The 27,312-nt window shown below is 45.5% G+C and overlaps 1 protein-coding gene across 2 annotated transcripts in view; it reads left to right on the top strand.

The window, feature by feature from the left end:
- TMEM154 (transmembrane protein 154) overlaps positions 1-26,242 on the top strand; it is an 83,810-nt gene extending 57,568 nt beyond the window's left edge. For both annotated transcript variants that reach the window (XM_082244073.1, XM_082244072.1), the window contains one exon: positions 26,050-26,242. In XM_082244073.1, coding sequence (XP_082100199.1) covers positions 26,050-26,062 — 13 coding nt within the window. In that variant the 3' untranslated portion in view covers positions 26,063-26,242. The remainder of the gene's footprint in view (positions 1-26,049) is intronic.
- Positions 26,243-27,312: the final 1,070 nt, after the last annotated feature.

The following is a 27,312-nucleotide window of genomic DNA, read 5'->3' as shown; positions in this document are numbered from 1 at the left end:
TATTTTTGGGATTACAGAATGTCATAATGCTAACTCCTGAGCTGACAGGGGAGAGGAGAAGAGAAGAGAAGACAGGGGACACAAAAATCTTTTTAAAAATATTTTATTGTTTTATTCTAGGTTTTTTTAAAAACATAGAGAGGGGGGGCGTGGCTTGGACATGACCGAGTGAGGACGCACTGCTCTTCGGCTCCCGCAGCCCGCCGCTTTTATAGCCTTAAACCGGACGAACAGCCTGCTCCAACTTCTCCTGAACCCCCATGTCACATCGCAGGAGAGCCCAGTCCCAGCCTCGGGGCTCGGCGAGATCGTCCAAGACCTCCATCAGCTCCTTTTTTACGGAGGATCGGGGCCAGCGTGCAAGCCCCTCCAAGATGGCGCCGGACCGCGACTCGCGGGAAGCCACTGCTCCTATGGCTGACGGCTGCTCCCAACCCGAAGCGTCTCCTATTCCTTCGCCCGTGCTGGTGAGTGACACTGCACCCCCACCCTCCCCGGGATCCTCCGCTTCCCCTGACCGGGGCTCTGACGTTCCAGACCTCCTTGGGGATAGGGATCTGCGCCAGCACATTTGGGCCCTCCCGACTAAGGCTGATCTTGACCGCTTTGCTAGCCGGGTGGAGACGGCCTTCAAGCAGGACATTGAGCAGCTGAAGACCGACACAGCCCATTTGGGTTCCCGGTTGGAATCCCTAGAGCAGAAGGTTGAAGACTCCCTTCCTGTGCTGACACAGTTCCAGGAGCGGTTTAGGGCACAGGATCAGCGCATTGAGGCTCTCCTTTGCCAAATGGATGATCAGGAGAACCGCAGCCGCAGATCTAATATCAGGATCAGAGGGATGCCGGAGGCGACTGCTGCCAAAGACATTGTTCCCACCTTACAGGATATCTTCCGGGAGATCCTGGATTTGCCTGCGGCGGCCCCTATGGAGATCGACAGGGCCCACCGGGCGCTCCGTCCGCCATCGCAAGACGCTGACAATCCCAGGGACATCATTTGTAAACTCCACCATTATGTTATTAAGGAGCAGATCATGCAGAAGATGCGCAGACGCCCTTTATTTGAATTTGATGGAGCCCGCTTGTTTTTCTATCAGGATCTCTCTAGACGCACCCTTATGCAAAGACGCTCTCTCCAGCCTCTATTGGAATCCCTGAGGGCCGCAGGAGCTACGTATCGTTGGGGCTTTCCTTTTAGCCTCCAAGCGGAGCACAATGGTAAATCTGCAATACTGCGCACGAAAGATGATCTCCCTGGCTTTCTATCCCGCCTGGATTTGGGCCCTGTGGACTTTGTGGACTGGCGTCAAGACCTCAATGTGGCTGTCCCACAGCAGAATGGTCCCTGGCTCCCTGCTCGGGCTCGGAAGGGCTCTCGGGGTCGCAAGCGCCGATCGGGCGGGGCTTCCCCTGGCCCGGCTCCCCGGGGTGACCAGGCCTAAACTCCTATCCTAGTGACTGTCTGCCCCCGCTCCCCTCTCTGCCTCTCGTTTGGGTGGGCCTCCTCCTAAGGCTTTCCTGTGACTGCTGCTGGAATTGGTTTGCTTGGGGGAGGGGGTGGGGGGGTTTATTTCCCTTTGTGGGGTTCGTTATTCATTTCATGATTCCCGGTTTATTTTTTTGCACTGTTTTTGCGGGGGCTGTACAGGCTCCTGCTCCTCGTGTCTGACTGCACTTCTCCTGTAGGCCATATCCCTGTCCCTACGGGGCCATGGGAGTTTGCCCTATTTTGGGCACCATGGCTGGCTCAGGCGCCCCCCCCCCCCAGTGGGGGGTCCGCAGGGGGCAGCCATGTTACTGGACATGGGCCCGGGGGTGGGCTCCGCGCCCTCCTCCGACCCCATCGCCTGGCGTACTGCCCAGGTGGCCGTGTTTTTCATGGCCTTGTTGTTCATTGAATGTATGTTTATTTGTTCATGGTTTTTTCCTTTTTTTGGTTCTATAACTGTCTCTCTCTGCCTCCCTTTCCTCTCCCTTTTTCCTCTCCATCCCCCTCCCCCTTCTTTTTCTTCCTCTCCCCTAGGTTCCGGTTTTTCCGCGCCTGGCTCCCTGTGTCCGCAGCAGCGCCCCTGGTGATCATGCGTCTGACATCATGGCTGAGGTTAAGGTAGTGTCCTACAATGTTCGTGGTCTCTGCTCCCCCAACAAACGCAGCCGTCTGTGGCTGGAACTGAAGCGACTTAAGGCGCAGGTGGTTTTTCTGCAGGAGACTCATTTCACGGCCGCATCTGCCCCCAAACTCCCGACCCACCTGTACCCCCAGTGGTTCTTGAGCCACTCCCCGGTACCTAAATCCCGGGGTACGGCTATTGCAATCCACAAGACCTGCCCCTTTCAGCCTACCGCTCACCTGACCGACCCACAGGGCCGTTTTGTGTTTCTTAAGGGAACCATCGGGGGCCAGACTTACACCTTCGCTACGTTGTATGCCCCTAACACCCAGCAGATTTCCTTTATTGATAGGGTGCTGGAGCTATTGTCTGGTTTTCGCGAGGGTCGTCTGGTCCTTGGGGGGGACTTTAACGTGTCCCCGGCGCATTCCTACGCTTTCTTACGGCACTTTCGCAAATCCTTCCAGGAGCACGCGTTGGTCGATAGCTGGCGTGTGCTCAACGCCTCCGCTCGCGATTATAGCTACTATTCCGCTGTCCACGATGTCTACACCTGGATCGACTTGCTGTTTGTCGATCAGGGTGCCTTAGACTCGCTCCTGGACTCCACGGTTGAGCAGATCACGATCTCTGACCACGCCCCCATTACCTTGCGCATAGCTCTGGCCCCGGTATCCGCGAAGCTCTGGTCCTGGAAACTCAATGAGAACCTACTGGATGACCCTCGGGTCTCCTCAGGGGTCGAGGAGACGCTCGCCCACTATTTTTCCGAAAACGCATCAGGGGAAGTTAGCGAAGGCATGGTGTGGGAGGGGCACAATGCCGTGGTCCGGGGTTCCCTCATTGCCTGGGGTTCCAAGCTTAAGAAGGAAAGGCAGCTGGACTTTCAGCGGGTCCTCTCTGCTTTGCAGCGTGCGGAACTGTCCCACAAGCGCACCTCTGACCCTGCAGCTCTGGCGGAACTGACTGAGCTCCGTGCCACTTTTGCAAAACTGTTGGATCGCCAGATTACCCGTCGGCTTAGGTACATGGCACATCGGTACTACGAGTTCGGTAACAAATGCGGCAGGATGTTGGCCAGAGCGCTCCGGAAGCGCCGGCTCCCGGTCCATGTCGCCAAGCTGCACACACCAACGGGCACCCCGGTCTTTCACAGCTCTAGAATGGCGTCGATATTTCGGGACTACTATGCGGCCCTGTATGACCTCTCTCCTGGCGGGGATGCGTCATCTTTGGCGCGTAGGCGCCGGGAGATAGATGAATACCTGTCGTCCGTGGGTTTGCCGGGTGTTTCCTCGGCCCAACGTGAGGTCTTGGAGGCCCCCATCACGGTAGACGAGTTACTAACCACGGTGCGGTCTCTTCCGGACGGGAAGGCTCCCGGTCCGGACGGCTTCACCAAAGCGTATTATATCAGATATTTCCCCCTACTCCACAAGCACATGTGCGCCTTTTTCAACAAACTGGCTGAGGGGGGTAGCCTTCCTCGGGACATGTCCTTGGCGCACATTACGGTCCTACCCAAGGACGGCCGGGATCACACTGTACCCCAAAATTACCGCCCCATCTCGCTTTTGAACACGGACCTGAAGCTTTTTGCCAAAGTCCTGGCGAATAGGATGAAGTCTCTGATTCCCGACATCGTGCACCCGGATCAAACAGGGTTTGTGCTGGGGTGGGAGGCGAGGGACAACTTTGTCCGCGCCCTCCATCTTATTCACTGGGTCCGCACCCGGTCTCCCCAGCCCCCCTATCTACTGCTGTCGACGGATGCGGAGAAGGCTTTCGATCGAGTGGATTGCAGCTTTCTCACGGCCGTCCTACAGCGATTGGATATAGGTCCCCGTATGCTGAGTTGGATCTCTGCCTTGTATCAATCCCCAATGGCCCAGGTTAGGGTCAATGGCAACCTCTCCGAGCCGTTCCCCATCCGAAATGGCACGCGACAGGGCTGCCCCTTGTCGCCCCTGCTATTTGCCCTGACCCTGGAGCCTTTGCTTTACAGGGTGCGGGCGAATGTGAACATTAAGGGGGACACGGTGGGCTCTTCGGAGCATAAGCTTTCCGCTTACGCGGACGATGTCCTGTTCCACGTGACGGATCCGGTCACCTCGCTGCCCAATCTGATGGCGGAACTCTCGGAGTATGGTAAAGTGTCCAACTTTCAGGTAAACTATTCTAAGTCAGAGATCCTACCCATCTCTATACCCCCGTCTATGGCGTCGGCGTTACGGTCCTCCTTCCCGTTTTCGTGGACGGTATCCACCATGAAATATTTGGGTGTCCATCTCACCCCCTCCCTGGACTCCCTATACGCTTCTAACTACGTCCCCTTGTTACGGCGGATTCGTGAAGATCTCGAGTCCTGGAATAAATCCTCCTTTACGTGGGTCGGCCGCACTAATATCCTTAAGATGGCGGTTCTCCCTAGAGTGTTATTTCTCCTGCAGATGCTCCCTGTGCCGCTTCCCCGGCGCTTCTTCGCCGAATTGAAGAGCTTGTTTATTAACTTTGTTTGGGGGGGCAAGAGACCTCGGATAGCTGTTGCTTTGTTGCAGAGGACCAAAAGAGAGGGGGGCCTCGGCCTTATAGAGCTGTGGCTCTCCAACGCCTGTTGGATTGGCGGTTTCAGACCTCCACTAAACTGTGGGTCTCCTTAGAGAAAACGGTGGCCGGCAGAAACTTGGCATACGCCCCGTGGGTGCCAGCGGAGGACAGGGGATTGTCGCATTGGGCATCCCCCCTGACGACCCACTCACTTCGGGTGTGGGATAGGTTGAATGGGGCCTTGGCTCTGGCCCCTTCCACTTCTCCGCTGGCTCCGGTGGGGGGATTTCCTTGGTTCTCCCCGGGTGAGCGGCTATCGTTTCTGGGCTCCTGGGCCAGCGACGGTGAGGTCAGCTTGGCTCGTTTCTGATCGGATGGGCAGTTGGTCCCCCTGGGGACACTACGTGATCGCTATGGGAGCTTTCCATTTGATTTTTGGAGGCACCGACAGCTGTCCCATTTCGTGGCCTCGCTTTGTCAGCGGGCGCAGATCAGGACCGAGCTTACTGGCTTTGAGCGTCTATGGGCGGCCCGTGACCCCCAGCCGCATCTAATTTCCTTTCTGTATAAGTTGTTGGAGTCGGCCAGGCCCCCCTCAAAGCCTTACTTCATCCGGGCATGGGAGAGGGACTTGGATCTGGAGTTCTCCCCCGAACAACTCCATAGAATGTACCGCATGACCCATTCTAGCTCGGTAGACTCAAAAACGCAAGAGAATAACTACAAACTGCTTACTAGGTGGTATAGGGTCCCAGCCACTCTGGCCAGGTTTTGCCCCGGGGTTTCGGATGGCTGCTGGAGGGGCTGTGGGCAGAGGGGGACGCTCCTCCACGTCTGGTGGTCGTGCCCCTTGCTCCGCCCGTTCTGGGATATGGTTCGGCAACACATTCGGGCTGGCACCGGTGTGGACCTGCCGGACTCCCCGGGTCTTTTTCTCCTGCATGCCCCTCTGGTGCCCATTCCGAAATACAAACGAAGCGCTCTTCCACATTTGCTCAATGCGGCTAAACGCCTTATCCCGATCCATTGGAAGACCTCCAGGGTCCCTAGTGAAGCAGACTGGCTTCGTAAGGTGAAGGAGATTATGGAGGCTGAGGAGTGGCTGGCGACTTGTAGGGGTGCTAAGGAACAATTTGATGCTGCCTGGTCCCAGTGGCGTTTTTACGCCTCGAATTCTTTTCCTGTGTCCTCCAGTCTGGACGTGGCCCTCTTAGCGCTGGCTGATCCTGAGTTCCGCCGACGAGTCCAACAGGCCTCGGAGGTTCCTACTACCTAGCTACATTTCTCACCTTGTCGGTGGTGTGAGTTGTGGGCGCCAGGCGCGGACCTCCCTGTTCCCTTTCTCCCCTCCCTCTTCCCCCCCCCTTCCCCCTTTTTTTTTTTTCTTTCTTTTCTCTCCTTCCTTTTTTCTTCTCTCTCTTTCTTTTTCTTTGTTTCTGGCTGGCGAAGCTTCCTCCCCCCCCTTCTCTGATGCTCTGGATGGGGATCCTCGATGCTGGAGTGGTGGGCCATAGTGTGTAGATTGGTTTGGTGGTCCGGGGCTCTCTCTTCCCCTGCCCCCTCCGGGGTTTGGGGTTGGGCCAACTGGGGCCGAATGCCCAGACCTGGGAGGGCCCCGGCCCCGTCAGTTTTTGGTTACTTAGCGGCCGGACCCCGGCCGAGGGTCTTCGATCCCACTCAGCAGCTCCTCTGATGTGAGCTGGGGTTTGAGGTGAGTCGCCTCGATGTTATGTTGTGTCCTTTTTTCTATATGCTTGTGCCAGTACTCCGCCCATCCATCCTGTATACTTTTGTTCTTGTATTTTTGTCGATTGTTATTGCACTTTTATTTTCAATAAAAATTGATTATACAAAAAAAAAAAACATAGAGAGGGGCAAATGATACAGCCCTCTGCTGTCTATCATGCTTTAAAGGATCAGGATATTTTTATTTTTTTTAGGGTTACAACCACTTTAGGATTGTCCTTGTACATACCGTAATTAAATAAGAGATCCCCTGAAAATAAGCCCTAGTGTGTTTTTTGTAGCCAAATTTATTATAAGACCCGGTCTTATTTTTGGGGAAACACTGTATAGCATTGTTACAAAGCAGAAGAAATACATATGTTGGAGTTGAATTTCTTTCTCTAGCAAAGCTTCTAAGAATGATTTAAGGATTCGAAAAGACTGAAGTTGATTAGCCAGAATACTCACTTTAACACATAATTTCCCCTTACACCCATTTCATGGCAAATAGATGTTTTTTTTAATACAGACTTACCTGTAAAATCCATTTCTTGAAGTACATACTGGGACACAGAGCCATAAATCATAACGTATGGGTTATATACCCACCTTTAGGTGAAGGACACTGGCAACCAATCCGAATTGATGCCCCCCTATATAACCACTCCCACACAGGAAGTAACTCAGTTCTGTAGCAAGCAATAAAGACCCCATAAATGAGGGGAGGGACCTCTGTGTCCCATGATGTAATTCAAGAAATGGATTTTACAGGTAAGTCTGTATTAAAAAATCCATCTTTCTTTTCGTACATCGCGGGGCACAGAGCCATAAATCATAACGTATGGGATGTCCCAAAGCAATGCTTGGAGGGGGACACCAAAAAATACCGCCATCTGACCCCAAAAAGGATTACACCGCTGCCTGCAGAACACTGCAGCCAAATGCATATTCTTCCTGGGTCCCAAGATCCACTCGATAGAAACGAGTGAACATATGCACAGGTCGTGGCCTTGCAAATCTGAGCCATAGAAGCTGAATGGTGAAGTGCCCAAGAGGCACCTACTCCTCTGGTAGAATGTGCCTTTACAGGAAAAGGTGGAACCTTCCCTACTAAACCAAACGCATGGGTAATAACCTAGCAAATCCAATAAGAAATCGTAGACTTAGATGCTACCATCTCCTTTCTGGGCCCTTCTGGCAGCACAAACAAGCTCTCCACCTTACGGATCCGAACTGATTTATCTAAGTAAAACTTAAGTGCATGCATTACATCAAGAGAATGTAATAATTTTCCTCCTCTGAGTGAGGATCTGGAAAAAAGGAAGGTAGTATAATGTCCTGATTCAATGAAAGGTGGACACCACCTTGGGCAAAAAAATCTGGGTGTGGACGTAGAAGTACTCTATCTTGATGAAATATCAAGAATGGCTCTTTACAAGAAAGAGCTGCTAGTTCCGATACCCTTCTAGCTGAAGTTATTGCAACCTAAAAGACCACTTTTCTGGTCAAAAGAACCAGGGGAACTTGCCCCAGAGCCTCAAAAGGCTGTTTTGCAAAACTGCCAATACCAAATCAAGTCCTAAGGACACAATGGTGGCTTCACAGGCAGAAGCAAACGTAACATTTCCCAGACGAAGGTCTGAACCAACGAAAGGGAAGCGATCGGTTCCTGGAAGAAAAAGGATAAGGCTGGATTCTGCCCCTTGATAGTGCTCAAGGCTAACTTCATATCTACTTCTGCTTGAAGGAAAGCTAGAATTCTCCCGAAAATATATTTGCGGGAATGCCATTTCCTGGCTTCACACCAGGCAATGTAGGATTTCCAGACTCTGTAATAAATGTTTCTAGAGACTGGTTTCCTAGCATTTATCAGTGTATGAACTGCAGTGCCAGATAAACTGCAGTGCCAGATACACCCCGCTCCTTCAAGATTATAGCTTCAATAGCCAAGCCGTCAAATTTAGAGACTGTACAGCAAGGTGGAATATCGGACCTTGAGAGAGTAGGTCCAGACAAAGTGGAAGAGCCCTAGGCTTCCTCACTGTTAACCTCTGGATTTGTGCAAACCAAACCCTCCTCAGCCATGCCAGAGCTACCAGAATTACTGGTTTCCCTTCTAGCTGGATTCTGTGCAACAGACGCAGTATCAGCTGCACCGGAGGAAAGGCATAAATCAGGGAATACTCCTCCCAAGGAGTAACCAAAGCATCCACTCCAACTGCGAGTGGATCCATGGTCCTGGACACAAATCTATTTTTAACTTGTTGTTGAAGCTGGATGCCCACAGATCTACGTCTGGGACCCCCCAGCGTTGGCAGATTGATTGAAAAATCTCGGGGTGTAAGGACGTTCCAATTTTAGATTTCAGGGAGTACAAACGTATTAAGAAAAAACGATAGGAATGAGAAAGGATAACAATGCCTGAAAACCCGTTATAAACAAGCACATTATATAGAACATGTAAGATTGTATAGTATATAAAAATGCGGGTGTAAATTATTGAGCAGGTGGAATGCAAAAATGTATCCAAAAGTTGCATCTCAAAACTTAAGGAGATAAAAGAGTATATAGAATAAGCTCCGAAATTGTTGATGTGGGACAATGACATAGGAGGGCGTACTAACGAAGGCACGTCTATTTTGTCCCATATATGAAGGGGACTACAGCAGGTGAGATTGTTTGTTTGTTTGTAGCGATGTATTGTTGCAAAGGTGCAAGGGATTGGTAAATTGGTAAAAGTAGAAGGGGTAGGTGAATAGAGGGGTGAGAGAGGAAAGGTAAGGCAAAGGAACATAAAAGAGGGGGTGAGATGCTAAAGAGGGGGAATAGAGGGAGAGAGAAAAAAAACATTTTCTTTCCCTTTTTTTTTTTTTCCTTCCTTCCCTCCTTTCCTTTTTGTGTATTCAGTCATCAGAATTGTAAGGTTTCCTGACATAATGTCTGATTACCTCATTATGAATTTAAAGTCTGAGAGCAAGGATGGTAAGGAAATTAAATCACTAAGGTGGACACATTGCAGAACAGAAATCATCTGTTGATTGGAAATGGATCCAAGTGGCCCATGTGGAGATAGATTTGGATGTGGTATCTTTAGCTGTTGCTATTAATTGTTCCATCTCAGCGATTTTATTTACACGTTTGAACCATGCTTTAAGTAAGGGGGTTGGGTTGTGCCCCTTAATACCAGGATGCACATTCTGGCCGCATTGATCAACATTTTAGAGATTTCGCATGAGATCTCACCGGAGTTGGAGGGTAGTGTATGAGGTATAATTCAGGTTTGAATTCTAGGTCGTGGGTGGTGATCTGAACTATTCTTTTGCGCACTTTCAACCAGAAGGGCTGAAGGCTGGACATTCCCAGAAAATCTGTATCAAGGTTCCAGTCGCGTGGTTGCAGCGCCAGCATTGATCAGAGATGTAAAGGGAGTATTTAATTTCTTAGTAAACTTTTCCTCCATATGATATGTAGCAGGATTTCCAGGCATTGGGCCTGATGTGGGTCTGCCATGGTTACCGTTAACACCAACAGCACATTTAAGCTGATTACCCAAGTGTGAGCTCTGAGACAATGAACAGTCCGGCATCTTTGGTTTGTTTTACTTATTTTATATGGGGATGGGAGAAGGGAATGAGTGGGATACTCCTCTGGCTCAACTAGGTACAAATCGGGACACTTTGAAGAAAAATGCCTTTCAGCTATGTCTTGACGCAGGCTGAATGCCGACCAATGCTTGCTGGCACTTGAAATCACTGACTTGCTGTACTGTAATGAAAGCTGACTTCTGACTCTCTCTGGTTAGCTCAAAAGTCCTTGACACTGCTTCCTCCAGTCCTTCCTGACTGAGATAGCCTCTTGTAAATACTGCTGCAACTCTCAACATTGTAACACTGTACACTTCAGAGCCCAACCGCTGGCATCCCCTTTACTCTTCAGGGTTAAACTCTGGCACCCCCTTTTACTCTATTTCTCCATCAGCTAGCTAGCTCCTGGATCCTTCTGACCTTCTCCGGAGCGGTCCCCACTGACTAGGCAGACCCCCCAGGGACAGTTCACAGTACTCACTCACTTTCTTGCTCCAGGAGCGGATGTATGGGAAACTTCTGAGGGCTATGAGTAGGATGCAATGAGCCTAGAGAGGAAGAAGAGACTTCAGCTGTCTCTAGGGGAGGAAATTTGTATCCAGGCCAGACCATTTTAGTAAGAGACTGAATAAACAATCTCTGAGCCTGAGAGGTAGATAGAGACTCCTCTGACCCGGACTCCCCAGAAGTGGAAACCTCAGCTTGAACTTCCATAAGGTCACCATCAGCTACTTCTTCCACATCATCTGCCCAATCCTGAACTGATTCAGGGGGTGGCTCAGGTGAGGGAGATCTATCACTTTTTCTCCTTTAAGATGCTGCAATGATACCAGCAATCCCACCCTCAAGGCTGGCCAATGCAATAGCCAAATCGTCCTTAGTGATGTAGGTTGTGGCAGAAGTACTAGGAGTAAATGCTATGCCTAACAAACGTCATGGCTCAGTTTGGCAAGATGCCTCTGGCTCTTCGGGGAGGAGTAGACACAGTGGAAACACAACTAGGACCTTCAAGGCCTGACAGTGGCATCACAGTGCCTTTTCCAACTGTGCCCCCTCTGCCTTTTTTCGGGCAGACATTGCTTTAAAGCAAGACAAACTTTAGGTACTATCTTTAGGTGTACTCAAGGCTTTTGCCAAGCTTACAGCCTAATGCACACAGCACTGATTACCCCAAGATACAGGACCCTGTGCCAGTAACATACACCCACAGTGACTCACGCAACCCAGCTACTACTGCTCTGTGTCACCTTCAGCCTGTGACAGAGGCTAGTGTGTCAAACAGTTCCTTGCAGAATGCGCGCCCATTTATGCTGTATCGCGCATGTGTGGCATGGTACACGGTGTTCACGTGCATGCTACTGCGTAAAACACAATGTGATAACAATAGGCAAATAAATAATGATTTAAATCAAGCTTTGCAACAATCCTACAACTGCCTCAACAAGATGTAACTTGCAAGCATAACATCCATAGTCCCATGGAGGGATACATATGGCACATGGTCTCTGTTAACTTATTAAAAGGAACATTGCATAAAATATTTACAATTTTGCAATTATACCAGCAATTTTTACCTTCAAGGTTTGCTGAATAAGTAAATATTTTAAATTGGACTCACCAGTCCAGCCAAAGGATTCTGTTTGAAACAGAATCCAATCTTCACCCATCACGGTGAGCTTTGTCTTGGCGACCTTCAAGGACTGGGTCCCCTTATTTTAGAAGGGCCACAGCCTTGGACCTGTAGAGCACCCTCCATGGAGCGCCTTTGGGATTTGGTATTCCAAGGGTCTGGATCTCAGGGTCCAGCGCCTAAAAAGGACAGCATTATACTTACCTGGCAGGGGAGATACCATGATCATGAAGGTGGTTCTCCCAGGGCGAGGCTCATCCATTGCACTCCGGGTCTGCTGACCCCTGCGATTTCCCCAAATGCGGGAAACTAGACTGCATAATTTGTGGTAGTGGGGGACTGCGTTCGCGCTTTCCCCTGGAAAAAAAAAGGACAGCATTACAGGAAAAACTTTGTATCTGCTTCCCGAGGCTCAGGTACCACCTTTTTAGTCCATTGACTGTTTAGGATGGATCTGATAGCTAACTCCCTTAGATTCCATGATCTTTGATCAGGGTAAACAGCATATCTTCTGTCTTCATTTGAAGAAAAAATAAGAAAAATGAGGAGACACTCTCAACAGTGACCATCACCTTTAGACACTGGCAAAAAACTAAGGTACTTCCTGTGTGGGAAGGGTTATATAGGGAGGAATCAATTCTTATTGGTTGCCAGTGTCCTTCACCTAAAGGTGGCTATATAACTCATATGCTATGATTTATGGCTCTGTGTCCCGTGATGTACGAAAATAAATATATATATATATATATATATATATATATATATATATATAAAGTGATCGACCAATATCGTTTTTTTGTTTTTTTTTTCTTTGACAGGTACTCGTGTGGAGGGATCTGGGGGTCTAAAAGAATCCAAACCCCTCCTCTGCACTTAAAAGCATTCAAAACACCAAGTTTGGCTGTTTTGAATGCTGTAATTCTTTTGAATTTGGCTTCCAGGTTTTTACATGGAGACCCAATCAGAGCCAAATGCGGCTTTGATTGGGTCTTCTCTTTGGCAGGCGTGCAGGCTGGTTGCCCGGGATATCTGCAATATCGGTAACCTCAGGGGTAGATTTCGATATATCAGGGAAAGTGCATATCGGCTCCCAATATATCGGCTTTCCCTAATATATATATACACACACACACAAAGTCAACAGACAGTGTTGACAGGGGAATCCCTCCCACGAGCAACTGTATTCTTCCAGCAGAGGGGGGGGGGGGGCTGGTTGGGTTAGGGGAGCTGTCCCCACTGGGAGAGCACAGTGATTGTTAGCGGCTATACTAGCTGCTAGTGATAATCGCATGTAAAATTTGGCAGGCTAGGCTATCTTGGGTACATTTGGCTTGCCCAAGGTTCCTGCTGAACCTGTCAAGATGCCAACCATCTTAAAAAATATTAAAAATAGTGGTTTTTATTCTGGTAATCATAACATTAAATAAAAAAAATAAAGTATAAGCTCTTAATTAGAGTTCTGTATCTTACAACTCTGAAGGACATTTCAGTGTATGCCACCTTGTTAAGCCTAAAGTATCTTCAAATTTAAAAGACTGAGAAGTATTTATTTATTTTACTTTTTTCAGAACCCTGCTTGTGATTTGCAGGAGAAAGTTTTTTTTCAGATGTATGAGGTTACAGCCTGACCTGCTTGTTCACTAGACAAGAACTGTTGGATCTGTTAATCAACCTGAACATGTCCTTTGGGCACAAAGTACAAAAATCAGCTGTGGACCTACCCTGAAGGACTTATAGCTAGGTCTCGGTTGTCATGGAGGAGGCCCTGTCATCACTAATTGGCTCAACTAAATTTGACTGAAAAATTAAAGGAGCCCTGTGGAATATTGTTGGCCGAACAGTGACTGCATTCAATCAGGTGCTGTGGATGTCCAAATACAGGGGAGATTGCTCCATCCACGCTGTGTAACTAAACGCATGAATCTATTTGATTATATATGGTCAAAGAAATGTTTGTGTCTATGGCTAGGTTTACTGGTAATCTTGTTTCCTTGACTCCTCCACGAGAGCCAGTATCCAGCTCAGTATCATAAGTAAAGTATCTCACAAAACTGAGTACACTCCTCACATTTTTGTAAATATTTTATTATATCTTTCATGTGACAACACTGAAAAAATGACACTTTGCTACAATGTAAAAATAACTCAACACACAGCCATTCATGTCTAAACCGCTGTCAACAAAAGTGAGTACACCCCTAAGTAAAAAAAGTCCAAATGGGCCCAATTAGCCATTTTCCCTCCCCGGTGTCATGTGACTCATTAGTATTACAAGGTCTCAGGTGTGAATGAGGAGAAGGTGTGTTAAATTTGGTGTTATCGCTCTCACTCTCTCATACTGGTTACTGGAAGTTCAACATGGCAACTCATGCCAAAGAACTCACTGAAGAGCTGAAAAAAAAGAATTGTTGCTCTACATAAAGATGGCCTAGACTTTAGGAAGATTGCCAAGACCCTGAAACTGAGCTGCAGCACAATGGCCAAGATCATACAGTGGTTTAAACAGGACAGGTTCCACTCAGAACCGGCCTCGCCATGGTCGACCAAAGAAATTGAATGCACGCGCTTAGCGTCATATCCAGAGGTTGTCTTTGGGAAATAGAAGTATGAGTGCTGCCAGCATTGCTGCAGAGGTTGAAGGGGTGAGGATTCAGCCTGTCAGTGCTCAGACCATACGCTGCAAACTGATTCAAATTGGTCTGCATGACTGTCGTTCCAGAAGGAAGCCTCTTCTAAAGATGATGCACAAGAAAGCCTGCAAACAGTTTGCTGAAGACAAGCAGTCTAAGGACATGGATTACTGGAACCATGTCCTGAGGTCTGATGAGACAAAGATAAACTTATTTGGTTCAGATGGCATAGAGTGCGTGTGGCAGCAACCACATGAGGAGTACAAAGACAAGTGTGTCTTGCCTACAGTCAAGCATGGTGGTGGGAGTTTCATGGTTTGGTGCTGCATAAGTGTTGCCAGAACTTGGGAGCTACAGTTCATTGAGGGACCCATGAATGCCAACATGTACTATGACATACTAAAGCAGAGCATGCTCCCCTCCCTTTGGAGACTGGGCCACAGGGCAGTATTCCAACATAATAACGACCCCAAACACACCTCCAAGACGACCACTGGTTTGCTAAAGAAGCTGAGAGTAAACGTGATGGACTGGCCAAGCATGTCTCCAAACCTAAACACTATTGAGCATCTGTAAGCATCCTCAAACGGAATGTGGAGGAGCGCAAGGTTCCTAACATTCACCAGCTCCATGATGTCATCATGGATGAGTGGAAGAGGACTCCAGTGGCAACCTGCGAAGCTCTGGTGAACTCCATGCCCAAGAGGGTCAAGGCGGTGCTAGAAATAATAGGGGCAACACAAAATATTTACACTTTGGGTCCAATTTGGACATTTCCACTGAGGGGTGTACTCACTTTTGTTGCCAGGGGTTTATTCATTAATGGCTGTGTTGAGTTATTTTGAGGGGACAGCAAATGTACACTGTTATACAAGCTGTGCACTCACTACTTTACATTGTAGCAAAGTGTAATTTCTTCAGTGTTGTCAAATGAAAAGATATAAAAAAATATTTACAAAAATGTGAGGGGTGTACTCACTTTTGTGAGATACTGTAGGTTATGTTCAGACACTGAAGAGGTGATGTTGGGGCTTTTGATCTTCTCTGTGTGTTTCCTTTCCCAATCAGGTGGGTGGAGCAGTCACAGTAGGCTGCCATAGAAACAAGAATACCAGTGAAGGTGAGCCTGATTTTTTCTAATACCTGGGAGGAGTCCTATTTATGACCTGACATCTCAGTCTACTATTTTGGCTATTATTTGTTTCAGTAAAAATTAAATGCAACAAATTAAATGCAACAATTTTTATATCACCTTAAAAAAATTCAGATATCATACAGGACCTTGATATGTGACTGTGAAAACGGCAACGAGAGAGGCTGGCACCCTCATTATATTTCCAGACAATTTTCAAACCTCCTGCCTCCTCCATGGGATTCATTAAGGACAGAATCAATCCTTCCATCTAGAGCGCACCCCTGTTGCTAAGCAATTATTTTATAAAGATTGCTGGAGCACAGGCTGGTGCAGAGTCAATTGCATCCTGTATAGCATCTTTCCATTAGCATTGTGCTGCTGTCTCTGGACCAGACAGAAATGCCAATAAGAACATGGCGTCTCTAGTACTTGCAATGTGTAGGGTATATTTTTTACCATTATTCAGAAAAGCTAAAATACAAATAATATATACTGTATCTTATTACATCAACATTAAAGCCAGCACCATCAGCACTATATCATAAGTAGGCGGGTAGACATTCCACAATAGACAATTCCCTTACAGAGATTTAAAGCATCGAGTATCTTCCAAGGAGATCTGCAGCCAGATGAAGCTCGGTTATTTTCAGTATAATCAATTTACTAATAAAAGCATCTGATTTATGTGTTGGAACAATCTCTGTGCTCATCCAAGACAACATTACAGAAATATAGATTCGTTAGTATGAGAATGAAAACTATAAGGTGGAAAAAGGCCATCTGTATTAGAACTAGGAGAGGGATATTTTTAACCCTTCTGCTGCCAGACCTTGATCTACATTTTAAACCTCAGGTGGCCAGACTATTTTTGCAAATTTTCACTTTTTTATCAATTTTAAATTACAATTTTCAGAGTAAGGCTGGGTTCACACTTATGTGAATTGAATGCGGGTTTTCCCGCACCCAATTCGCAAGACAGGAGGAAACTGCCACTGCATATGTGAACTCAGACTAAAACTCCTGCAAACATTCTCCTCTGGTGCTACTGATTTATTGTGTTGTGTGATAGTTGCACAAATGTTCATCAAAACTATTTTTTAGATAAAAATAAACTAAATTCATCATTAGTTTACAGAAACAACATAACTTACAAAATTCCTTCTAAATTTAAAGCATAACACTTAATAGAGGTAATACATAACAAATATTTGTACATTTCAAATTTGTGTTTTTTTTTTTGCGAAAGAGTAAATATCACTATGTGTAATTTATGTGTAAATAAATATGCTTTTTTTTTTAAACTTAGCTTTACCAGGGGTTGATAAGCCCTTTGGTGACAGTATGTATAGCAATTGTGCTTCTCTGGAGAAATGTCCATGGTCTAAACTGAACATGAAACTATGCTAAATATGCTATAATACTAGTGCTATTTCACAAATTGAAGGACATCAATAAACATAAGAAGCGTGTTTGCCAACATCTCACCACTCAAAATCCTGAATAGAAAAGCAAGCAATAATACTGATATGGTGCCAGGACACTGGTCTCATTGCCAGTAAGGGCTAGGGAAGGTGAGGGGAAATCCAACAGCTGATGGGCACACAAAGACTGGGGAGAGTGGCACTGCGGGGAGTGATGACAGAGACAGCTGAAGGAGGGGACAACAGAGACAGAGGAACTATAGCACATGTAGGCGGTGGCTATTAAATTTTTTTTATGAATGCTTGATCACAGCTTGTTATAAATCAGCATAGTCTAAGGCAGTGGTTCACAAACATTGGGTAGTGGACCACTGCTGGTCTCTGGCCTCCTTTCTCCCTGGCCTCTGGATAGCTGCAGATTCTCTAAATTGTGCCTCCCAGCTTCCACAGTGCCTCCCAGCTTCCATAGGGCCACCCAACCTCCTTTAGTGGTCCTTAGTCCCCACCAACCTCTCACATTGTATGCTCATTATAATATCAGCAACTATTATTGTCCTAGTCTACAGAGCTGCTAGTGAGTGAAAGTTCTCTGTAACTTTGCTACAAATGGAAAATCCAGAGAGAAGTCAGATTAGACTGAACTGATTTTGTTTCCGCTATTCTGATTGACTGTGATCAATTTCAAAATAAAACAGAAGGGAGACCCCCAGGAAAGAAAAATAAAACTGTATAGTGCTCAAACACTGTCCACTTTATTTATTCACAGTGCATCATACCATATTAAGAGCTAAATCATGATAAGCAGGGCCTTTTTCTGTCCGAAAAGCCGTTCTGCCACCTCCAGTCATAGCCCATTACCCGCCGTTTACTGCTGTCACTTCCACACACAGAAGCCCAACTGTGTGTACAGGTGACAACGCTCCCTCCCGGCGGTGCGCACAGCCCCCCCGGCCTTGCAGTATTTCTATGAGAGAGGGAGGGGGTGGAGGGGGTGCACTGCAGCTCTTATGTCTCAGCGGCAGCTCTTTCTAAAGCCCGCACCAGCAGGCTGCACACTGTAACAATGAGAAAAAGGTAAGAGAGCCAGCTAAGTACAGTAACCTGGTAAAAACTTTAATATCAATGGATAAAAAAAACACACACAAGAGGTAGAAGATACACAGACTGATCTGGTGCAGAGTTTGTAAGTGTAGGTTCCTCCCTGATCTGACCTGCAGGACCGCTGTGGGATGTTCCAGCTGCTAGGAGATGAAGATGGCCCACTCAGGAGCCTGGAGGAGCCCCGGGAAGCCATGCTAACCAGCGTGGAACGCACACTGGAAATTACGTCACTAGAGGACCACATGAGAGGGCAGGGCTACATGCTCTAAGCATCTAGCTCCTTCAACAGGCCTCTATACACTGTAACAGTTGTAGCTGCTGATTGGCAGCAGCCCCTATCTCCGGGTGAGGATTTATAGATAGGCAACTCCTATCCTCATATTGATTAGTGGTTCCAAATCAATAATAACTACTGCAGTAGGGAACAGACACAAAAAGATACACTCTGCATCTTTCCAAAATAACTGTTCTGTTTTATTTGACACAGGTTTTTTTACGCATAATTACGTAGGTATCACATTAATATTACAATTGTACTTTTATGGTAACAAGGGGCGTAACAAAGGCAGGCTAATTCTAATCAAGACTCGAAAGAATGCAAACATGTAATTAAATCATTATTCTTGCCGTGTGCACAATGAGTGCAGTGTGCAATACATTCAAAATTTAATACAATAATAGACAGGATGTACAAATTCCCTTTACAGTGGTGACTATACCTACTGAATGAAAAATAGGGAATCGTATTTCTCCTAAGTTCTCCTAATAATTGTTAGTGACTTGACGGTAACTAAATTGACATTTGTTTTATCGTTCCGTAGTCCATACTAACACTAAAAAAATTTTGTGTGCTAAAAATGTCTACAAAGGCTTAAAAAAAAAAACTCATTCAAGTCACTGTGTGTTATTTTTTGCTAATACATTTTATGCTAAGTAAGTTGGAAGGCTGGAGGCGCTGTCTTATATTGATTAAATAAATAGTTGGTATTGCTGTCTTGATCAATAGTATAGATTACCTAACAGTATTGAAATGGACCATGCTGCATAATGCTGATATTGTATTTTCAGTATTTATACCCACTAGATAGGGCATGTCCACGGACCTCTGCTCTAAACCCACAATTGTGTCAGTTTGAAATTCAGGAAGGTGCTTCAATATTATTTATTCAAACTTGAAAAAGAGGAAATCTTATCTCTGTCCCTATACTATACATACATGCTAACGAGAATTAGCCCATTCTAATGTGTGTGCATGTATGTATGTCAGATAGTGACTTTAGATTGTAGGATCCTCAAAGACAGGGACTGATCTCAATGTACAGTATGCAGTATTGACATAGCTAAATAAATGGCTGTAATAAATAAATAGGAGGACTGATATTAAAACAGGTAAATCTGCAGGTAACATGACAAGAGTGGAGATGAATGCTGCAGCAAGAGCTGCATTTTTACTGTTGCAATGGGTGGACCATACGCTCCTACATCTTTTAGCACACAGCAAAAGACACATTCCTGCCACAGCCTGGTGGACAATGGATATGAACAATAAAGATCTAATCAGGGCTTGAGTCCTGCAGGAATGCATGGGAACTGCATTTCTGTACCTTTTCCACAGCAGGAACGCCATTCCCATTAGCAGCAGCTTCCTGCAGGACTGGCAGGGGCGGACTGGGCCGGGGGTCAGCCAATTTCTGCATAAGTCGGCTACCATAAGGTCTGCACCGCATGCAGGATTTGCATTCTAGTTGCTCCTAAACTCTGAACTTTGAGCTCGCTAAGGTTTTATCCTGGCCCGCTCACATAGTAAGCTGGCTGGGCTGGGAGTCAGCTACCTATTAGCTTAAGTGGTAACAGGAGGGGGCTGCACTGCCACCTTCTATTGCCTCACAGCCAATGGGTGCACAGTGCACTGTCCATTACTTTCCATGGGCTTCCTGTGGTGTTGTGGCATGGATCTGCTCTGCAAACTGATTGGGGTGAGGAAGGAGAAGGTGTGTTATGGCCCAACCAGGGCCATAGATACATTTTTGTTCGGGGGGGGGGGGGTTAAGCAGTAGCTACTAAGTAAAAGTCTTTTTAAAATAACAAATTGCGCCAAATTAAAAAAAGCTGGAAAAAGGAAAAAACTATGTGTTGCTTATAGTAAGCAATCACATTCTTAATTCTATTTTCTCAGATCCTCTTGAAAATTGAGCCTGAGTTCTGTTTTGCCTTCTTCCAATTCTTATGAACATTGCCCAGTTAGATTTGCTATTGTTCAGCCTAAAGCTGGGTACTGGCTGAAAGAAAAAAACTGACAGATCACTGTACTAAAACTCGCTGTGTTAGTACAGCGATCTCCCCAGCTGTGCTATTGTGTTCCCCCCCTCACCAGAACAAAGTGTACAGTGCCCTCAGTCATTGGACTGCCCACAGGGTGGTGCACTTTATTAGCCAATCTTACTGGGCAGGTGCAAAGGGGACCATCTTGTGGAAGGAAGCACTCACTGATTTTTTTTTGTTAACCTGGCATATCAGACAAGAGAAGCGGCACTGTGCATTGTTCATACATACAAAACATACTGTACCTCACAACTTCTGAGCTTCTGAGAATGAGTGACATGACAGGGAGGAAGTGACTTGTGGCGCTCTATGTAGCAATTTGGGATCTTTACTGGGCAGATGCAAAGGACGCCATCTTGTGGAAGGAAGCAGCAAAGCACACACTGATTTTTTGTTAAACAGGCATACAGGACAGGAGAAGTGGTACTTTGCAGACACCTCAGAGTCCATACATAGAGAAAAAGAGAAGATACTTAGAATGAGGTGCACCTGGGAAACACAACAGTATCACAACAGCAATGGAAGACTCAGCCCAGCCTTAGTCAATGTCATTAAGGCCCTGTTCACATTTAGTGATTTGGGATTACGGGCTGGCAGTACCCCCGGGAATCTGCCTGCAGTTCCAAATTACACTATAATGCTGGCAAAACGCAGCACGTGTGTTTGTGTTCCATTCATTTTTAGTGGCACCAAAACATGGTGTGGTTTTGGATCCTTGTGTGATATATCACTCAATCACAGCAAAACCACACCACATTTGGGTGTCACTAAAAATGAATAGAACACAAACACACGTGCTGCATTTTGCCAGCATTGCCGTGCGATTTGGATTGTATTCTGGGTGTGGCGGTGGGCGGAATCACAGGGATATTCTGCCCACAATCCCAAATTGCTACATGTGAACAGTCAGGGCCTAACAGACTAAACACAACAGCAATTATAGAAGACTCAGCACCCAGCACCTCAATCAACAAACTTTGCCAGCAGTTCCCACAGTCTCAGATACCTAGTTATAGTATAAATCAATGACTGGAAGAAATTCTGCACTGCAGTTTTAGGAGCACACAAGGGGAAGATGCACACACACATATATATAATAATCCAAAATTTGATACTGCGCTTGGAAAACATCATTATTAAAACCACAACTAATTGGTGATATAAGCAGCGACTGCTCTGCTGTGAGATAATTAACACAGAATACATTCAAAACAGCCACGCAAAAATAAAGTGATAATAAAAATAATGTGATAATAATAATATATGCGATGCATACTAGCACAGGGAGAAGATTTTTTGAGGTTTACTACCACTTTAAGCTAAGACCAGTAGGCTTAGCATTGCATAGAAAGGGTCAACAACTTCCTCAGCAAGACTACAATGTAGCAGGCTAGCAGCATACATTTAAATAGGGATTAATAACCTTCAGGGCAGCATTCAAATATAGTAGCACAGAACTCCATACAGCTAAGGGTAAGTCTCAGAATGTTCCCACCGTTATGTGAATATGCAGATAGCACACACATGGGGAGAGAGAGCCTGTTCATTTGTAGGTCTCCTTCCTTTTTTGCAGAGCCAATCTTTGTCATAAAATAAATAACGCAAGAACAAAAAAAAATCTATCCTGCCCACTGTGCTTATATTCAGAATGGCAGGATTGGCTTTTGTAAGAGATCATCAACCTTACACCTATTTTACACTCTAATGTTGAGACTGAGGTATGCATTGCAAGCATGAAATAAGAGGAGGATAAGAAGAGATATTATGAAAGAGTTTATAAAATAACAGAAGAAAAAAAACTGAACTCCAACTGTTCTAGCGGCCCTGAGCTTGATCTATGGTTGAAGTTCAGATCTAGAACACAGCACACACAGAGAGACAAACCTGGTGGGTGTTGGTGACCTGTCCTCCTGGAGTTAAGGTCCAGACTCCAGCATAGCACAGCAGCACTTCAGAGAAAATTGAGATGATCCTTCCACGTGGTACTGGCAAGCAGGCAGGTAGGCTCAGCTGAGCTAACAGCACTCAGGCTCAGGCAGCTCCTTCTCCAAGCGACAGCCCTCTTTCTTTCTATCTATCTCTCCATCCCTCTTTCTTTCTCTCTCTCTCCATCCTTCCCCCTCTCTCTCCCTCTTTCTTTTTCTCTTTCTCTCTACCTCTATCCCTCTTTCTTTCTTTCTTTCTCTCTGTCTCTCCCTACATCCCTTTTTATTTCTCTCTCACCCTCTATCCCTCTTAGTTTCTCTATCTCCCTCTATCCCTCTTTATTTCTCTCTCTCTCTCCATCCCTCCTTCTCCCTCCATCCCTCTTTCTTTCTCGCTCTCTCCCTCACTCTCTCCCTCCATCCCTCTTTTTTCCCCCTTTCTCTCTCCCTCCAACCCTCTTTCTTTTTTCTTTCTCTCTTTCTCTCTCTCTCTATCTCTCCATCCCTCTACCTTTCTCTATTTCTTTCTCTCTCTATCCCCCTTTTTTTCTCTCTCTCTGTCTATCCCCCTTTCTTTCTCCCTCTCTCTCCATCCCGCTTTCATTTCTCTCTATCTCTCCATCCCTCTTTCTTTCTCTCTCTCTCTCTCCATCCCTCTTTCTTTCTCTCTCTCCCTCCATCCCTCTTTCTTTCTCTCTCCCTCCATCGCTCTTTCTTCTTTATCTCTCTCTCTCTCCCTCCCTCTCCATCCCTAGTTCTTTCTCTCTCTCTCCCTCTTCCTTTCTCCCTCCCCCTATCTCTTTCTTTCTCTCTCACCCTCTATCCCTCTTTGTTTCTCTCTCTCCCTCTATCCCTCGTTCTTTCTCTCTCCATCCCTCTTTCTTTCTCTCTCTCTCTCTCTCTCTCCATCCCTCTTTCTCTCTCTCTCTCTCTCTCTCTCCCTCCATCCCTCTTTCTTTCTCTCTCCCTCCATCACTCTTTCCTTCTTTCTTTCTTTCTCTCTTTCTTTATTTCTTTCTTTCTTTCTCTCTCTCTCTCTGTCCCTCTTTCTCTCTCTCTCCGTCCCTCTTTCTCTCTCTCTCTCTCTCTCTCTCCATCCCTCTTTCTCTCTCTCTCTCACCACCCCTCGTTCTCTCTCTCTCTCCATCCCTCGTTCTTTCTCTCTCTCTCCATCCCTCGTTCTTTCTCTCTCTCTCCATCCCTCTTATTTTATCTTTCCCTCCATCCCTTTTTCTCTCTCCATCCCTCTTTATTTCTCTCTTCCTCCCTCTTTCTTTTTTTCTTTCTTTCTTCCCATCCCTTTTTCTTTCTCTCTCCCTCCATCCCTATTTATTTCTCTCTCCCTCCATCCCTCTTCCTTTCTTTTTCTCTTGTTCTCTCTCCGTCCCTCTTTCTTTCTTTCTCTCCATCCCTCTTTCTTTCTCTCTCCCTCCATCCCTCTTTCTTTCTCTCTCCCTCCATCCCTCTTTCTTTCTCTCTCTCTCTTTCCCTCCATCCCTCTTTCTTTATCTCTCTCTTTCTTTCTCTCTCTCTCTCTCTCCCTCCATCCCTCTTTCTTTCTCTCTCTCGCTCTCTCTCTTTCTCCCTCCATCCCTCTCTCTCCCTCTCCCTCCATCCCTCTCTCTCCCTCTCCTTCAATCCCTCTCTCTCCATCCCTCTCTCTCCCTCTCCCTCCATCCCTCTCTCTCTCTCCGTCCCTCTTTCTTCCTCTCTCTCCATCCCTCCATCTCTCTTTCCTTCTCTATCTCTCCATCTCTCTTTCCTTCTCTATCCCTCCATCTCTATTTCTTGATTGAAATTAGGCCAGATCAGGAGGAACTGGACAAATTTCAATCCATCTATCGGTAGACTGGTTGTACTGAAGTCAATTTTGCACTTTATTTGTTAAAAAAGGAATCTGTATTATATACACTCTCACACACTTTTTTTTATTTTTAAGGTGTGGGGGGGATCTTGGGTGAGTTCCCACACTTTTTTCCCAGGACTTGACCCCTGGATCTAATATGTAGAAAATGCCTAAACCAGTGGGTTGGGTTTTTCACATATATATTGGCTTTTAACACTAACAAAAGTAGTAATATAGATGTTAGAAAATATTTAGTGTTGCATAACAATTTTGGTAGTTAAATAGTAAATTTTGTATGAAAATGTACACATCAGACCAAATGGAGGGACAAATAAGGCTGTATGAGGCACAGGGAGATTTGATCTCAAAAGAGGGTCAGTTAGGAGTTATGGTGGACTACCAATTTTTTTTTTTTTTTTTTAACAAACGTGACCACCTATTTTTTTTAAAAGGCTAGCTAAAAGTATCTTAAGCAACCTAAAATATTTAGCCATTGGGTATTCTGGTATTCAAATTGATCACCAACTTAGAGATCACACTTTTATTTGTTGTATTTGTCACACATCATTTTTTGTTTAGTTTTTAATAATGTTCTAAGTACAGTTTAAATCATTCTTTGCTCCCAAGATATTATTGGTCCCTGTTAAAAAAAAATCCTTATTAAAACTTTAATCAGTTGTACATTCTTGAGTGACCACTCTTTACTACAGGAAATATACATGCCTTTATTAAACGGAAGCTAAAGTAGCAATATACTGTAAATCTATCTCCACCTCCCTCATTTACAGGCTTGTGTGAGGTTAATTTGGTTTATTTGTTTCTTAAGGTTCCTAAACTATGATAAGATAAAACACCTTGTTTCAGTGCTTAAGGCTCCATTCACACTTACGCGACTTGTAATGCAACTTTGGAAATCAAAGTCGCGTGGCAAGTCATTCCCCATGTTTTCCAATGATGATCATTCATATATGTGCGACTTAAAGTTGCAGCAACTTCAAAGTAGTTCATGCACTACTTTGGTCTGACTTTCATGCAACTTGAGAGCCATATACTTCCATGTTAACTCTCAAAAGTTGCATGAAGTTCTACCTGAAAGTAATACACTGCAACAGCTGTCCATTATCACCATTCAAAGTCTTATCTAAGTTGCACCCATTAAGAGTCGGTTCACACTGGGGCGACACGACTCTGTACTACTTTGGGGGCGACTTGTGCATTACCATGCACCACGACTTCGGAGTGACTTGCATGGACTTCACATAATGGAAGTCTATACAAGTCGCTCGGAGGTCGCCCCGAAGTAGTACAGGACCCTTTTTCTAAGTCGGAGCGACTTGTGTCGCTCCTATTAGAACGGGTCCTGTAGCGGTCAGTGGACCGCGAGGGAGCGCGACTTGTCAGGCTGACAAGTCGCCTGACAAGTCGCGCTAGTGTGGACCGGCTCTTAAAGTTGCGTCATAGTTGCATTAAAGTTGCACTCCAAAAAAGGCGAAACTTTGGAGTCATACAACTGTGAATGGAGCCTTAGATTTACCAAAAACCATATAATACAAGGTCAACCAAAACAGCTTTCAATTGTTTTCAATTAGGCAGGGCCTTGAACTACATAGTTTAAGGTAGGCACCAGGAAAGAAAAATTACAGAAAGATAAGTATTCAATTTTCCATTTTCCTTGTGCCTTCATGGCAGCATATGCATATGCATGAATATGCTGCCATGGATAGGCACCAGGAAAGTAAAATTACTGAAAGGTAAGTATTAGATTTTCAGTTGTATAGAGAGGTGAGAGAAGGGACAGAGTAGCTGCATCAGCACAGACAGTAATTAGACATTTCCAGAAGAGAAGGGGCTTATGACATGCAAAGAGGGAGAACACTATGTTAGGGAAATTACACTTTCTGAAAAAAGCACATTGCAGGTTAATAAAAACGAAATCATGGAAAATAAAAATTCTGCGATTAAGCATTTGTAATATTTGCGACAAGGTCCCTTTATTGCGCTCTTTAAAACATGTACTGAGTGTTTACTGAAAATAGATCTAAATATATTATGTATTTTGTTTTGTTTTGTAGTATTGAATCCTGATGAGTGCTCAAGCGGAATGGTTCTTCTATTTCACAAAAGAAAACATATCAACAAGCCAAATCTCAAGTTACAAAACACCTGCAAAATAATTTTTTCTATGTTTTTACCTATTTTAATATGTTTTTATAAATGTTGGAAACCATAATGAAGACATTTTGGACGATTTCAATATTATGTTTGAACACATGTGCTGCACAAATCATTGGGCCCAGTGTGATTTTTTTTTTTAACTCTCTGACAGCAGAACGCAGTATTAATGGAGAAAAAGTTGCTTAATGAAAAACGCTTTTTATACCTCGGGAGTAACCACACAGCCTGACTCTCAAATGGGTCTCATTAGCACAAATTAGCTGCTCATTGGATTTCCTAGAATGAAAATGACATACTGGTAACATGTAAGGCTCTACAGAGTTGGGTTTAATTTAGTCTTATAATTATACAATAATAGTTTAAATATCTAAAGAATTAACATGAATGGTTATATTGCTTGAACATATGTGTTTATACTCTGGTCCTGGGCCAGGGGTCTCCAAACTATGGCCCTCCAGTTGTTCAGGAACTACAATTCCCATCATGCCTAGTCATGTCTGTGAATGTCAGAGTTTTACAATGCCTCATGGGATGTGTAGTTCCACAACAGCTGGAGGGCCGTAGTTTGGAGATCCCTGCTCTAGGCAGACACCCCAGGCACTGACTGCCTTGAATTAACCAAAAAATCAATACTGCGCAATTAATTTTCCCCCGTCCAGATCAGCCGAGATGCCCATGAACACTGACCTGCTCTGAAATCTACTGGTTTGGGTGATAAAAGAATGTTTATATGCATCGTTGTGCTCGAAGAGTATTTCTAGATCATGTTTGGCCAGGTTTGTGAGTCTACAGCATTTTATCTTTATTAGGGACACATACTACCAGTGCATTATATTTTGTCAATAAAAAAGTAGGAAGCTAAAATTTGGCTCGTTATTGCAAAAAGAAAATGTTCCAATCCTAAAGTTTAATACAAACAAATTACTGTCACTTAGGCTCCTTTCACACAGTGTGTTTGTCAAACAGACTCCGCTTTTCTCAGCGGGGGATCGATCCACCGATCCCCCGCTGAGCAGGAGAATGACAGCTGTTGTCCGCACTGTGTGCGGAGACACAGCTGTCACAGCCCCATAGATCTCTATGGGGGAATCGGATGGGAACGGACCATCGGTCCGTTCTCATCCGATCCGATCCGCTGGACGGATGGAAAATAGGGTTTC

This window comes from Pelophylax lessonae (assembly GCF_965119305.1).
Source record: "Pelophylax lessonae genome assembly, chromosome: 1".
Lineage (NCBI taxonomy): Eukaryota > Metazoa > Chordata > Amphibia > Anura > Ranidae > Pelophylax > Pelophylax lessonae.
Note: the sequence above shows the minus strand (reverse complement) of the source record. Positions and strands in the feature narration are given on the sequence as shown.